A 17,401-nucleotide genomic window follows, 5' to 3' on the forward strand; every position below is an offset into this window, starting at 1 on the left:
GATACACACTGTTCACTGAACAATAACCAGAATCTTTCTCACAGGCTTGAATAAAGCAATTGACTTCTTTGAGTTCGCTCATTGTTATTCCAGTACATTTCCAAGTATCTGGTCATATTTGTAGGGCCTGGTACTATGTCAAGCCCATATAGGTTAATCTGGCCTCATACATACATACATACTTCAAATGGTTCATTTGGTTGTGGACGGAATAGATGAATCTTTCGCTTAAAAAGCTTCTGTGTCTAGCAGCAGTGGATCACCAATATCTCCAGGCAAGAACCTAGGTATATTAACGATAATAGGGGAAAAAAAGAAATTGATAAATCACGATAAGATGTTATCCTTAGTCAAGTTGCATCTTAAAGGACTCCTGGGAAGTCGCTTGGACTAGCTCAGTCGGCAGAGAATTCCAGCATTTGACAACTCTTAAGGAGTAGAAGTCGTGTCTACAGTCTGTTCTGCTATGTTGGGCCTCCAGTTTCTGGGTGTTACCCTTTAGGTTAGTATTGTGAATAAGCTTAAGTAGATGTGTAAGTGGGTGACCAGAAATGTTAAGGAAACTGTAAGTCATAAGAACGTCACCTCGAAGACGCCTATACTCTAACGGGTAAAGGTTCAGTGATTGGAGGCGCTCTTCATAAGGTTTGAATTTGAGTCCCCGAACTGATTTCGTGGCTCGACGTTGGATACGTTCCAAAGTGTCCTTATCCATTTGGAGTGAGGGAGGAAATACTATGTTTCCATACTCTAAATAGGGACGAATAAAACTGCTGAAGATTATGTAGAAAGTTCTACCGTCAAACTGGCCCAAAATGCGCTTCAATGTTACCAGTGCAAGGTTTGCTTGAAATGCGTTTCTGTCACAGTTAGCGTGTGACTTCAAGTCGTAGGGTACCAACACTCATAAATCTTTTTCGACCTAGGAAACTTCTAGATAGGAGTTTCCTAAGTTGTAACTATAGTCTGCAACATGTCGCAGATGGATTACTTTGCATTTATATATTTATTTACTTACGTAATTATACTTCTTACTTCAAATGGAGAATAGGCCGCCAACCAGTATTCTCCAACCCATAATGTCTTGAACCCTCCTTTCTAGATCTATCCAACTTTCGTTCATTCTTCACATATCTGTCTTCATTTCTCGACGTAATGTGTTCGTTGGTCTTCCTCTTCGCCTTTGACCTTCAGGATTCTATGTGAGGGCTTGCCTTGTGACACAGTTAGCTGCTTTCCTCAATGTGTGTCCCATCCACTTCCAGCACTTCTCCCTGATTTCTTCGTCCACCGGAATCTAGTTTGTTCTCTCCCAGAGTAGATTGTTGCTAATAGTTTCCGAAATATCTTGCGTGGACAACTGTTAATAAACAACTGTATCTTCTGGATGATGGCTTTCGTAGTTATCCAAGTTTCCGCCCCATACAGTAGAACTGTCTTGACATTTGTATTGAAAATTCTGACTTTGGTGTTGGTTGACAATTGTTTTGAGTTCCAGATGTTCTTCAATTGTAAATATGATGCTCTTGCTTTGCCGATCCGCGTCTTCACATCTGCATCAGATCCACCGTGTTTATCAATGATGCTGCCCACATGTGTAAATGTTTTCACATCCTCCAAAGCTTCCCCGTCAAGTGTGATTCGATTGGTACATGTTGTATAGGAGAGTCTTGCTTTTCCCTTTGTTTATGTTGAGACCTACTGCCGATGAGGTTGCTGCTACACTGCTCGTCTTCTCCTTTACTCGTTGTTCCGTGTGAAATAGAAGAGTCAGATCATTTGCGAAGTGTCAATTGTCCAGCTGAATCTTAGCTGTCCATTGTATCCTGTGCTTCTCCCCAGATGTTGACGTCTTCATGATCCAGTCGATCACCAGTAGAAAGAGAAAGGGTGGGACTAATCAACCTTGACTGATACCGGTCTTAACCTCGAACGAGTCAATGAGTTGACCTCCGTGGACGATTTGGCAGTTTAATCCATCATAGGAATTCCGCATGATATTGACTATCTTCTCAAGCACGCTGTAGTGTCGAAGAAGCCTCCATAGTATCGTCCTGTCCACGCTATCAAATGCCTTCTCGTAGTCAATGAAGTCGATATAGAGTGATGAATTCCATTCGATTGATTGTTCCACAATGATCCATAGAGTTGCGATATGGTCAGTACACTATCGATCCTTACGGAATACGGCCTGTTGATCTCGAAGTTAGGCGTCTACGGGATCCTTCATTCTGTTTAACAATACCCTGTTGAAGACTTTTCCTGGTATTGAGAGAAGAGTAGTTATCACACTTGCTGAGATCGCCTTTCTGTGGTATCTTGATCAGAAGTCCTTCTTTCCAGTCTGTTGGTACTTGTTCTTCATCCCAAATCTTACTGAAGAGGATATGGAGTATCTCTGCAGTTGCTGCTACATCTACTTTCAGTGCCTCTTGATTTGTCTGATGGCCATGCTGATCTCTTCAATAGTTGGTCGGCCAACATCTATTGAGATATCCATGGGTGCTGCTTCAATGTTGGGTAGGTTCAGTGGAGCTGGTCGGTTCAAGAGCTCTTTGAAGTGTTCTACCCACCTGTTCTGTTGTTCTTCAATGTCGGTGATTACTTTGCCTTCTTTGCTTTTCACTGGTCTTTCTGGCTTAGGGTAATATCCAGCAAGTTTCTTTGTTGTATCATACAGTTGTCTCATGTTTCCTTCTCTTGCAGCCTTTTCCGCTGTCATTGCTAAATCTTCCACATATTTACGTTTGTCAGTTCCGATGCTATTCTTCACTTGCTTGTTTACTTCTGTGTATTCGGCTTGTGCCTTGGCTTTTTCCGCTCTTGTTCGGCTGATATTGATTGCTGCCTTCTTGTTCCTCCTTGCTTCAATTTTATCCAGTGTCCCAACAGTGATCCATTCCTTGTGATGGTGCTTCTTTTGGCCCAGAACATCCTGACATGTTGAAACGATTGCCTCCTTGATACCTTTCCAGTTGCTCTCCATAGTAGTACCCACTCCAGTGATTAGGTCATGAAAGGCCTGGAACCTATTGTTGAGGGCTATCTTGAATTTGTTGAGTCTGTCAGTAACCCGAAGAAAAGCCCTATTAAACTTTTGTGAAGTTGTCCGCGCTGTTGTCCAGTGCTTCTTAAATTTTAGTTTCATCTTGGCGACCAGCAAGTGATGATCTGATGCTATATCAGCTCCTCTCCTGGTTCTCACATCCTCCATCCTCCTGAACTTTTTGTTGATGCAGATATGGTCGATTTGGTTCCGTGTAGTGTGGTCCGGTGAAGTCCATGTGGTTCTGTGGATGTGTTTGTATGGGAATATAGTGCCGCCTATAAACAGTTTATTGAAGGCACATAGGTTTGCAAATCTCTCACCATTTTCTTTCCTTTCTCCCAATCCATGTCGTCCCATGTCATCTTCGTATAGAGTGTTGTCCATTCCAACCTTGGCATTGAAATCTCCCATCAGAATAGTCAGGTCCTTTGTTGGGCACTAGTCGATGATCGACTGCAGCCTATCGTAGAATTGGTCTTTAGCGTCTTCATCTTAGTCGTTGGTAGGCACATAGCATTGGATGACGTTCATTGTAATGCTCTCACTCTTTCTTTTGAAGGAGGCTTTGATGATCCTCGGTCCATGAGATTCTCATTCTATAAGTGCATTTTGTGCCTTTCTGGACAGCATCAATGCCACTCCTTGTGTGTGGGGGGTATTTTCCTCTTCATGACCGGAGTATAACAGAAGTTCCCATGAAGATAGTCGTTGTTGTTCTACCTGCGTCCAATGTGTTTCACTGATTCCAAGCACCTCCAGCTTGTACTTCCTCATTTCTGCAGCAATTTGGAAGACTCTTCCGGTCTCTCACATTGTCCGCACGTTCCATGTACCTATAAAGAGTGTTGCTCTGGTTGTCAGAAGGTGCATCGGCCTCATGACTTCCGAAGGAACTCGGCTTCCATCATGAGACGTCATAATTATTCCTTCAACTCTCAGAGCAGAGTTTAAATGGTTTGAATAATTTTTTTTGGTTAGCGTTTTTTAGCGAGTTGGTTTTCTACGGGATGGGGTTGCTAACCTTATGCCTAACCCTTCTCCTTTATCCAGGCTTGGGACTGGCAGTAGCCTCTGAAGGAGCTACAGGAGGAGTTATTGATTATTGACGAATGGGTACGATTGAATTCAGTGCTTTTTAGCGGTAGATCACATAGTCAGATTCACTTTGATTAGTACAAACTCCCGTGAACTATAGATTATATACAGTGATGCTATTATAGATGCGTTTATCAGTGGAATTTCTGTTATAGTTAGATACTGAAGGCTGCATTTCAAAAGAAAATAACAGTATGTTATACTAGAAAAATACATGTCTTTCCTGCGTAAACTCTAGCTCTCCAAGTTGTGATGCGGCACAAAATTGTGATTAGGAGTTATTAACTACTCCATCAGGCATAAGATTTGATAACGAAGTGGTTTATATGGTGTACAGCTATAACACAGTCGTGTACTGTCTACGTTTTGTTGACTTATGTGCTTTGCACTTTGTGTTAATTTCCGATTCTCATCAACGTCAAGTGATTCAGAAGGTTAGTCAAGTCAGGCGAAATCCTGACAGTTGTGTTTCACGAAAGTGTGGAATTATTGTCGAAATCGGTATTATTACATTTATCTTCACTACTGCAATTATGGACCTAATATCAAGATGGTAAATTTGTCATGATGTAATTACCTAATCTACAAGTCACATCTTCATCTACACTAACTTTCTCTACCGTGACAATCATCAACATTGAGTTTAACACTTACGAAGAACACTTTTTCTGGGTAGAGAGTAATATATTCAATACAAAAAACAATAAGTCGTGTAAAGTGACCACATCCGCGTGGCCGAGCCCTGCCATGCCTATCGGTTGTTCCCGCGCTCGCCATTGTTGACCTTCCCAAGGTGTTAAATCATTGGATGTAAATCTTCCCAGTAATTATACGCTCAGCTTCAAGAACCATGTAGTTAGTAACCAATACCACTACAAACTAGCCGATTGTTGTTCTTTAAATTTCGTCGTTGTTTACTGTATCTAGCATTCCGCCTGTAGTCCCTTCGGGGGCTACCGCCGGTCCGAAGTCCGGATAAAGGGGGAAGGTTTGGCATGGGGTTAACTAGTGTTTTTCTATGCTTTAAAAGTTGTCTCTATTCTCGTGCTGTACAAGGGATTGCATTAGTTCAGTATTGTATGAATTTGTTCGTACTACGTATAAAGGATTATGTGTACCGAACGCCGAGTGGTAAAAGCTGGTTCTATATAAATGAGCCGCAATTGGATGTACAAATTACGAACGGTAGCCGGAAATTCGGTGCGTAGATCTTTAGGAAATAATTCCAGCTTTGACATGATGATAAGAAGTCTTGTGCTGATATTTGAGATTGTGTTATAACCCCGCTTAATGTAACGCAAATGTATTTATCTAAGCAAGCTCAGAGTTACGAGTGCTTAGAAAATTTGAAGGAGTTGATTCACTCTGAGCAGGTGCTACGTGTCCTTTACCATGCTGAGGAGTAGGGAAGTGACCATGAGTAATGGAAGCCAAAGGATTTGCCGTGCAATCTCATCACCTGGTATGGTGTACACACGGGTTATTTGTGATGATTGAGGTTCGAAGGCATCCCATACGTTTTCAGCCGTAATCTTATACATTTTCAACATGGGTTCCAAGATTTGAATAATTGATGAGGAAAATCTGTAGTGGTATGGGTTTCCGACCACAAGATCTCTGAAATCGAACCTACGATAATTGAAAAGATCAACATCCGGCATTTAACACCATAGAGAAGGTCAGAAATTGTGAATGCAGGTACACTATCGGTGTGGAATGGCTCAGACATCCAGGTGTGGTTACTCTATGTAACCTCTTTTCCATATCACATATATTATTCTCTTCGTAGTTATTACGGTATTGGACAAGCTTTATAATATTTGGAAAGCATAGTTCGGTACCGTTATCTTTCTTCATTTAATTGAGTGGGTGATCCCTAAACAATCGACTCCTAGACTGTAATGGGGTCTAAATGGCTGTTAAAGTTCAAGGAAATCATCGTATTTCTATGTAACAGCAAATTATCAAAAGTTATGGGTGCGAGAAAGACAATCTAGGGGAACTAAGCAATGCTCGGACTAAATCACTGCAACTACTCTCCTGTATTACTGTCCGACCACACGGGGCCGAAACGTAACTAGAAGGAAGTCGGTTGGCCTTCACTGAGTTTAAAAGATATTTAAAAAGAGATTCAACACTTGTTTTCGCTTCGAAGATACTGGGGGGAAGTTACTCTAGGCTTTAATATTCAATCAATTCCCCCATTATTAAATAATGTTTTTGCACTTCAAAACAGAAATATGTACTTCTCGATGACCAAGAAATCTCTGCTTTTGTTTGCAGATATACATCAAGGGACGGAAAGTTCATTATTGCTGCCACGCCAAGTCTTAATTTCCATCCAAGTTGCTTTAAGGTTTGAATCATTCTTAGTTCTATGAGATTTATTTGAATGCACTGTCAGAAGTGAAAGGGTTTCAGTAAGCTAACATAATAATAACAAATTTTCATTATTTGTGTGTGAAGGGTTACTTCATGATTTCATTTTACCTTGGAACACCTGTACGTGTTTGAGTAGGTCAAATAGCTGAATTAGTCGCGACTTTTGACTGAGAAGATAGGTGGTCGGTTGTTTATGTAAGTTTTGTGTTTCGCAATTAGTGTGTATGGAAGCATTCACTTCTACCTGTCTAGTTTAGTTTTTTTAGATGTTGTTTTGTAATCCAGGGAAAATAGTTCACCAGTTCTGCCTATAAAAGTGTGGTGCATAATATTCATATGACTCGTTCACTGTATCTACAGGGATTAGTTTGTCAATTTCAATACGACAGAGGTATTAAAGAATACAGTTTAAATTTGTGAGTAGTATAAAACTAGCCTCTCAAACCTATACGCTTTTCTTTTGCGTGTATGTATATTTCACTAGTGATATAATATCAGGATTGAAAGCTCATTGGGTTACTTACTTATGTTACCCCTCGTGGTGTAGCATATGACGACGATCAGAACTCTCAAACTAACTCTGTCATTTGCTCCACTTTCTAGTTTTTACCAAGTGCCGTTCATTCCTTTGATATTTGTCTCCGATTCCCGACGCATTGTGTTCTTTAGTCTTCCTCTTTCCCCCTTTTTATTCAGGATTCCAAGTTGGGACTTTATTCGTGATCCAGTTTGGTGGTTTCTGCAGTGTATGTCTTAGTCACCCCAGCGTCTTTTTCTAATTTCCTCAGCTGGAAGTTGGTTTGTTCTTAGCCACGGGTTGTTGCTGATAGTGTCCAGCTAACAAACATTGAGTTTCTTACGTAGACAATTGTTTACAAATACTTGTTCTTTTTTGATGGTGGTTGTTGTGACTCGGTGTTTGAGTTCCTTTCAGTAGAACTGTCTTGACCTTCTTACTAAAGATTCTGACTTTGATATTGGTGGACAGTCGTTTTGAGTTCCATATGTTCTTCAACTGTAGGGATGCTGCCCTTTTTTTGCCAGTCATCGCCTTTACGTCTGCATTAGATCCTCCACCCCCATCGATATTGTTTTCCAGATACGTAAAAGTTTCCACCTCTTCCAGAGTTTCTCCATCAAGTGTGACTGGGTTGATGTTCTCCGTGTTGTATTTGAGGATCTTGCTTTTTCCCTTATGTATGTCGAGGCTTATCCATACAGCGACTGCTGCTACATTGACTGTTCTCACCCGCATTTGTGTATGAGATAGAAGGGTCAGGTCATCAGCGAAGGCCAGATCGTCTAGTTACATACAAGCTGTCCATGTTACTCCGTGCTTCCCGTCCGATGTGGATGTCTTCATAATCCAGTCAAATGTCAGAAGAAAGGGAGACAGTAAGCAGTCCTGTCTGAATCCGATCCTCACTTGGAATGCGTTTGTCAACTATGTTCCGTTCACCACTTTGTAGTGTAGTCCGTCGTATGAATTCACACCATAGTGTCGAAGAAGGTTCCATGAGGTCATGCGTTCCGCACTCGAACGCTTTCTCGTAGTCAATGAAGTTGATGTATAGTAACGAGTTCCATTCAAGTGGTTGTTCAATAATGATCCGTAGTGTCGCTATTTAGCCTGGGTACGACTGATCCTTACGGAATCTAGCTTGTTGATCTCAAAGTTGAGCGTCTATTGAGTCTTTCATCCGCTTCAGCAACACTGTTGAAAACCTTTCCTGGTACTGACTAATGCGGCGCCTGTATAGTTCTCACATTTGCTCAGGTCTTTCTTTGGTATATTGATGAGGTATTTTTTCCAGTCTGTCGGCGACATTTGTTCTTCCTCCCAAATCTTCCCGAATAGAATGTTTCTTCGTGTCATATAGTTGTTTCATATTCCCTCCTCTTGCAGCTTTATCCGCTGTCGTTGTTAGCTCTTCCACGTATTTATCCTTGTCAGTTATAATGCTGTTCTTCACTTGCTTGTTTGTTTCTGTGTTCAACTTGTGCCATGAATTTCTCTGCTCTTGTTCGGCTATTGGTAATTGTTGTCTTGTTCTTCCTTTCTTGAATCTTGTCTACGGTTTCGATAGAGATCAATTCCTCATGATGGTGTTCCTCGCGGCCCAACATCTGACACGTTGATGTTAATGTTGTTTTGATCACTTTCCAGTTATTCTTCATAGTAGTTTCCTCTTTGAGCAAATCTTATCAGGCTTGGCACTTGCTGTTGAAAGCTATCTTAAATTGGTTGAGTTTGTCAGCATTTTGAATGAATGATATATACACTTAGAATTAGTGGTATTTTATCATCTGCTATTTCGTATGCGCTCTCAGTTTCGGTTTCCCATTTCCTCCCCTAGATTTTCCTTTGTATGACCGTATAATCCCCATGTAGACATACTTTGATCCGTCAGCTTAATTACCAGTTTCAATGTTTCAGTTGCAATCGAGTTAGGAACGTAAATAGTTCCACTTTCTACTACCTAAGCCATGTGAAATCAGTTTCATACAAAATCCTAGTTCAATGGACTTCAGGATGCAGAAGCAGTAGTCTTGTGGTTAAGGAATTCTACTTTCACTCATTTAATTCCTGGTTCAAACTTCACTCCACCGACCTCAGTTTGGATAACCGAGTAGTATCATTTGCCCTCACATAGTGGCTCATATTCAAGTACCTGGTGATTTAGCTTATTTAAATTAGATTTAAAGAATGAATACATTTACCATTATATATTAATAATCCATGAGTGTTAATAGACTTAATATGAGGTAAATGTCAGAATAAGTCCCACAAGCGTTGGTAAACAATGAGTCGCTGTTGATCAAAGTTATGCGAAGTAAGCACACTGCACTTTAGTAATTATCGAAGTTCCTCAATAACTGAAATCGTCGTTGCTTTTCACAGTATTTTCCTCGAAAATCTTAACACACACTAATCTATGGGTTAGTTGCTAAGGTAATTAGATTAATTGCGTTGGTGAATTAGTTTGATGCATTGACATTTTAAATTTTTTTTTCCTTTTTTTCTCAGCTAAACTTTTAGAAGCCAAGTCCTAAATGGCCTACGACATGATATCATATTCGAATCGAGATAGTGGACGGGACTACCGTAACGGTTCTCGCCATGCTGAGCATGCGTAAGTGCAGTCATTGGTAGTTCGTATTTATTAGGAGTCATCCTGTATATTAGCAAGTCCAAATACTTGAGACTTTATTTTATTTATACACATAAATATTGGTACAAGGAAGCACCAGATACATATGCGCCGCACAAATCAAATGAGATTTGTGTGAGGGCTGTGATACTGCTGAGGTGCCCAAACTGAAGCAGGTGGTTTTCTTAAGGGGCCACACCCGGAGTCTTTGGCCAAAAGGTCTGATCCACAAGGCAGTGGAGCATCGTGAGGAGATACAGTCCCATGATGGCCGGTGACCAACGATTGATTCATACGCCATTTGTTCCGTGAGGATACTGGAGCCCATATCCACCACCATTGGTTTGGAATCAGGGTTTCCCAACTCCCCTAGGTGGACACTCCACATCCACCCACCCGATTATAGCGCCGGACATTCCCTTTTCGTCCTCTCATTTTCGTAAACAACAGAAATGCCACGAGTAGGCAGTGAGTAGAACTTCCCTGACAGAGGCTATATTACGCATGGCTATGTGAGAGTATTTCGAGAGGGAGAGCGGACTCTTCCCACTCTCGACCATACCAGGGCATTTGGGGGCAAATACTTGAAACTACATTGTTTTATAAAGTATGTGGATTTTTAGCGTTTATTGGTTCGGATACGGCCATCAACCAGCGTCGTAAATTTGTATACCACACTAGTAAAAGTTTGTATATCCAGTGTATTGCAATCATGATCGATGTAGCTCGTAGTATTGTATAGAAACTTAAATATAATTGTTGAATTATTGCTATTCAAATTATTAATAACCTCAGCAGCTGGGTAAGAAATTAATGAAATTTGTGGTCTACAGACAATGTATTTGTTTTGCTATTATTGTGGTTCTTTAATTAAGTCTACTAAGTTTTGGTCGAAGACTTTTCTCTGATGTACCAGTTATAGATCTAACTGAACTTTCTCCAAGAAAACGTAAATTTTTGTGTTAAATCCAACTCAGTCTTAATTTTGTCTCACTTCACACAGTAACCATTAACTCTTTTGAATGAAACTCAGATTGAGCAAGCGGAAAAACCGAATTCTGAAGTCTAATTTACGTTGTATCATAGATCTTGTTTTTAATGACTGTAATATTTTAACAGATGTCTGGACGACTGGGAAATACTATCGGAACTTAGATTATGGATATGATCCATGGTCTAGCACATGTGTTTGTTAACAACTGCTGAGTTGCGTATTTTTGTACTTGTTGTTGATCTCAGATATGGATATATATTTAGGTGATAATTATAAAACGTACTTTTCATATGTGGATTCGTTAGCTATGGTCTGCATGCTTTGTTGAGCTCTTTAGTAACTCTATTAAATATCTTCTATAATTTGTGTTCAATACATGAGTTAGCGTTATCCTACCGTACATTTCACTAAATTCGCCCTTTCAAACCGAGATTATTTGGAAAATGTAGATACTTCTAAAGGAATTATTTAATCTTATCGTTGGTTAGGATGCTTTAGCTACTTAATATAGAATAGGGTTTATGATGTATTATTTTTTTATCGTTTTAGATATGAAAATTCTGTTTCAAGAAAACGCTATCGGGATGTTCCATTCCAGTCACGAATGCCTTTCGAAAATGACTTAAAAGATAGGGAATATGACTACTACAATCCAAACAAGGAATATGTTTCCCCCAGTAAAGAACTTCGACGTAGTAAACATGATATGGAGAAGTTTCGCCAAGACCCGCGGTACAGTCGTGATTCAAACACTAGTCCTGTCCCGAGAAAACGTAGTAAAATGGATAGTCGAGTCGAATCATCTCCTCCCAAACCATCTCGTGTACTTGGTGCTTTTGGATTGTCCATGCGCACCGAGGAACGGCATTTGTACGACATAATGAAAAAATACGGCGAAATAGAGGAAATAAAACTTGTTCAAGATAATTTATCTGGTAAGTCGAAGTAGATTAATCTGTTTAGTTCGTTAGTATGGTGTTTACAAGGTATTTCAATCTTATAGTTAGATTGAAGTATAGCGCATACTATTTTGTGCCCAGTTGTACCACAATATCTGTGTTAAATGAATAGAAACAAAATAAGTATGATAAGTGACATTTCATTTCCACTGGAGGATGTGAAAACATTTACACATCTGGGCAGCATCATTGATAAACACGGTGGATCTGATGCAGATGTGAAGACGCGGATCGGCAAAGCAAGAGCATCATATTTACAATTGAAGAACATCTGGAACTCAAAACAATTGTCAACCAACACCAAAGTCAGAATTTTCAATACAAATGTCAAGACAGTTCTACTGTATGGGGCGGAAACTTGGATAACTACGAAAGCCATCATCCAGAAGATACAGTTGTTTATTAACAGTTGTCCACGCAAGATATTTCGGAAACTATTAGCAACAATCTACTCTGGGAGAGAACAAACTAGATTCCGGTGGACGAAGAAATCAGGGAGAAGTGCTGGAAGTGGATGGGACACACATTGAGGAAAGCAGCTAACTGTGTCACAAGGCAAGCCCTCACATAGAATCCTGAAGGTCAAAGGCGAAGAGGAAGACCAACGAACACATTACGTCGAGAAATGAAGACAGACATGTGAAGAATGAACGAAAGTTGGATAGATCTAGAAAGGAGGGTTCAAGACATTATGGGTTGGAGAATACTGGTTGGCGGCCTATTCTCCATTGGGAGTAACAGGCGTGAATAAGTAAGTAATTTCATTACCAAATTTCGGTGTTTGTTAACTAGTTTTTGGATAGTTAGTCTTGTTTTTTTCAGAGTATATGATTAAGATTAGCTGCCAAACACTATAATTGCTCATCCTACGTAAACAGTTGTGAAAACGTTTCTCTGTTGTTTTTTGAACAAAAGTATTTATGTACACGTTGTTCACCATCTTCACAATAGTTTCCACTGTTGTCAAGATTTGTTTTAATCACCTGGATAGGAATGTTGTTCTTATGTTATTTCATGTTTCTTCATGCTTTTAATTGTCTATTAACAGGGCGTTCACGTGGTTTCGCATTTATATATTTTCGGTCTATTGAATGTGCTCGTGCAGCGCGCGCTGCATGCGCTCGAGGCTTGGAACTACATGATCGTATTGTTCGCATTGATTACAGCTACACTGAGCGACCACACAATCCTACACCTGGAATATATATGGGCAAAGAAAAACGGTAAATTTTCATAGTATAATAAGGATGACTTAAATATCATTCATGTATATATTGTAACCTGTGGTTTGCGTATTCTTTTTGTTTTCGTGCATTTGCACCCCGTTTCACTTCTGTACTTCGCTAGCTCTCTTGTTTACTGACATTGATAATAACAACTAAAAACCAGAGTATAGTCTCAGCTTTGGATATTGGAGTAACTTCAGCTAATCGACAGTTGTCTATCTGTTGATAAATGAAATACCTATCTTTTCACATATAAAAGGTGTTTATATTTGTTTCTTCATACATTTTGAAGATACATATGGAGTACTGTACTCATACTGATAGTTTATTAAAAAACACAAACAGAAAACTTTAAAGTATCCAAATGAAGATTACTAAATGAAGGATGCAAAAACTAACTATTTCTAATGGATTCATCTTGATCTTAAACATCGTTAATTATATCCAGTGTGTTTTTACTGTGTATCCAATGTCCTTTCCAAATTTCAACACAATGTTATCAAGAAACAACATGTAGAGAGAAAAGTTAAAATTCCAACACAGAAGTTCGTCGACTCGACATTCCATAATAACCCTACAAGAAAATAAAATAATTACAAAGACAAAAAAAATCATTCGGATATGACACAAGAAATGTCATCTCTCTGTGTGTTAAGAAGATTCAAGTATAAGGAAACAATGTAATGACACACCATTGATATTAAGACAAGGCAATACTGAATACAATTTTTGTCAATAATCTCTGTTGACGGATTTTTTTTTCATTAATTGATTTCCAATGTCTCAACAATCTCACATGGAATACTCAGACTTCCATACACAAATTTTTGATCAACGACTATTGACTTCATGTCTTGGTGGTTGTAATGAATAAATTTTTATTAAAGACCTAATCATACCAGTCGAAATCTTATGTACAGATTACTTAACCAACATTCATGTTGACTAGTTTGGATTTACTTCAAAACAAATTAAAATAGCGAGATTTATGGAACTTTTCGTTTATTTATGCATGTATACAATACAATGGTGCGACAACTTAAGTCAGTCAGACATGATCTCTGTTAAACTTGTCACACCTGTGAATCTATGTAAGTTGTCATAACTTGGTTCTTAAATGAGTCGAATGGATAAGGCCTAGTGATATATTAAACTCAACAATATGTATGCTAATCTACTCAATATTTTATTTTAACGACTTTTACAAGAATGATTACTGTGAGATGATTAACAAGTTGAATACATGAAGTATAAAACGTTTAAACAATCTCATTTGGTGAACAACTCTGTAGAAGTTGATACTGTTGTACACTACGGAATAGCTTTGTCAGTCAGTCATAATTAATGTCGAGTCGGGCACAAATGTAGATTAAAGTTGAAATCAACAAGCTAAATAGCAAAAGAATCAAAATAATTTAGTAGAAATTATAATGCGAAAAACTAAATCCTGAGAATACTATATGAAAAGACAAAATGGAAAGGTATGTATGAAGCAACACTGGGACTCAAGATCGACAAAAAATCAACATGAATGCATCTGAGCCACGTCGCCCAAAGTCCTCAACAATTAATAGTCAACGTAAAGAGATACTAAACTTCTTCATACAACTCAATGCCCTTTAAAATTATCCTATAACTAGTCTTCAAATTTTCGGTTGGTGTCGTAACGCGAAGCCAAGCATGTGACTAATAATATCACATTAAACATCTCTTGTATTATCTTCAATACTTAGTTAACATCTCATTCCTGCATGTTCCATGTACTTAGTCTTCAGCCTATGATACAGTTACCGAATGCTGGGTTATGCTTCGTTCTCAGTAAGTCTACATATGGCAATTTTCTACTTCAACATTTACCAAAAGGAAAGACGCTATACCTTATGTGGAGTTTTGACATGTTCTGATTGAACATGAGAAGTCAGTTCTACTTCCAACAATTCTTAATATCCAGGAGATAGCAAGTCTTACCTCAGCAATTATTTTAAGCGTAATGGCCAACTTTCTAATTTATAACATACAACTGAGGAAAAAGCAAGATAAAAAACTGGAGGATCTTACACGTGCTAGTGTGGTGACAACATATACAACTCAAATTTTCAGAATCCAATAGTTACTCAACATGAATGAAATGAAACTGGGTCCTATATGCAACATTTTCAAAATGTCTTCAGTGCTATCGTTCAAAACTTAAACAGGACAGAACGCCGAATTTTTGCTGTATATCAGAGTTAAAAATATGTTTCATTGCTTTTCACGCTGATAGTGTTTTTAAATCTCATTGAACATGGACTTTCATTCATAACTAAGACCATTTTATCTCATCGTTATTGTGGTTGTCAAGTAGTTGAAAAAACTTTCTGCGGTTGTTTTACTAAAGATCTTTTGGATACGGGAAACAATTATTAGAAGCTGTTGTCACTGAGTCATTTTTCTATTGCCTTCTTATTGCTTGCGAATTCAAGAATGTGACTTGGAAGAGTTCTATAATTGACAGCATAAACAAGAATGCAGTTCTTTCATCTTGCGATATTGTTACATCAGAGAACGTAACTACATATCCTAAGCATTGTCCTTGTGCGGAATTTTGAATCATCTAGCGTAAAAAGTACTTTTAAACAAACCTCATGGTTTTTTTCAAAGCTCCCTACTTGATAGGGAATTCAACACAAAAATAACTTTCATTACGCTAAAAAATTTCAGGTAAATCGGTTCACTGAACACATTGCCATTATTAAGTTAATATTAGGCTGATATTATTGTTCGTCTAGTATTCGTGTTCATGTTCGTATAATAATTTTTCAGTTAAATTCAGTGTGCACCTCTCAACTATTATCAACTTGAATTTAACAGGAATCAAACTCCTCATTTAGTAGTTAAAAACGTACTGCCTAGATTATTGATCGATAGTTTCATTAAGATAATTCGAATTTATTAAAAATTTACATCACGCACTTAACCCATCAAACTTATGAGCTCTGGATAAACATTTTTTAGGTCCAGTTAGGGAAATCCAGTAGTATTAATTTTCTCGGTATTCCCGTTTTGCATGGCATGCTTATGCAAAAGTCACAAGTATGCATAGTACGGTACAGTTTATTATTATTTACCATCGAGTTTGTATGATTGGTTTTAGAAACTCAATTTTTAAGACGATGTGTATTCGTTTTTCCTAATCTCTGAATTGCCTTTCTCAGTCATTTTAAACATTACCAGTCTAGAATTTTTCTATATTTGGGACATATCGACGCAAGTATTCTGAAATTATTCTTTTAGACTAAATCATGGCGTATCTGGACGCCGGTCGAACTTTGCAGAGCACCAGAGATCTACGTACGGGGATAGAAGTTCCAGATCACGTCCTTCTCAAAGAGTATCTCGACGTTCAACAGGTGAGCGACCTGATCGTTACCATCAGTCCCCAGAGGAAAACAGCCGACCTCGTAATTCGTTAGCATACAATTCAAATAGCCGTAGTCGCATAGTGAGAACAAACAATGGTGTCCAACAAAGTCGTTCTCGTCAACCACGTTCTAATGTGATTCGTAATGCGTATAACATGCGACGCCAACCTAAAAATGAGTTTGCGTCTATGAACTACAGCTCTACAACACACTGATAGCAAAATGCATTTAAATTTATACCACTGTATCTTTAAAAAATAGACTTATTGTATTTACGTGAAAACTGGCTGAATATCACTACTGCTTTCCATTATGTTGTTGGTTTTCAGTTAATTTGATTGTGTAATTCAATTTCATTGGGACAGTAAACGTGTACGTCGTCTTTCATTATTTAAGAACTGTTTTACGCGTTAGCTACAGTGCTTACTACGTTTATGAAGAACAAGAGTGGCTCAATACCAAGTATCTAATCAAATGAAGTTGAGTTTTCTCCTCTTTTCTCACTACTTTTAATGAATAGTATATTGGAAAAAAAATGAGTGAAATAGTATTAGAATAAATCGATTAATCTCATGAAATTTCCTAGATGTACATTGGAGAGTGGGATTTGGATCTTTACATGCTACTGAGAAAGCAAATAACACTATGGATTCATGGATATATCGATATAATATAATTGCATGAACGATGGATGAAGATATGAAATATTCGGGAAGTTTCCAGTTTTTCCGCATACGGGTTCTAACTTAGTGTGCACTTAGAAGTTGTCCACTGTCTAAGATAATCGTCGATCCCACTTCGACTACTACCGCGTAACTATTCTTACGGCTGCTTTTCATGTATATATACCGTTTTTTACATAACTGCGTCTTCACGTTTGTTTGTTTCCTAATGTTTTCTGGATCCCATTGTGCTTTTCAGTTATGGTTATCCATGAATATTGCCTAACATCTCTCTAAGCTGAACTTAAATAATATTAGTCTTTTAGAAATCTTAATTTGTGTGTGCTCAACGGAACTTTTCCATCAGATGTGTTACTCTACATATGCAACAGTCGTTCTTAAATTACTTACATCAATAAAATATTAGGACTATTGATTTAGTGCTCTTCTTCAAGAAAAACGGACATTCAACAAGAATAAT

The 17,401-nt window shown here is 38.4% G+C and overlaps 1 protein-coding gene across 1 annotated transcript; it reads left to right on the top strand.

Annotated features, from left to right (window-relative positions):
- Positions 1–8,855: 8,855 nt before the first annotated feature.
- On the top strand, positions 8,856–16,899 carry Smp_050920 (transformer-2-related). Its single transcript, XM_018798345.1, has 4 exons — positions 8,856–9,660; positions 11,222–11,607; positions 12,680–12,854; positions 16,131–16,899. Exons 1-4 carry the CDS (start codon positions 9,581–9,583, stop codon positions 16,471–16,473), a joined length of 984 nt encoding a protein of 327 aa, XP_018653296.1. The 5' UTR covers positions 8,856–9,580; the 3' UTR covers positions 16,474–16,899.
- The last annotated feature ends 502 nt before the right edge of the window (positions 16,900–17,401 follow it).

This window comes from Schistosoma mansoni, chromosome 6 (genome assembly GCF_000237925.1).
Source record: "Schistosoma mansoni strain Puerto Rico chromosome 6, complete genome".
NCBI classification, from domain to species: domain Eukaryota; kingdom Metazoa; phylum Platyhelminthes; class Trematoda; order Strigeidida; family Schistosomatidae; genus Schistosoma; species Schistosoma mansoni.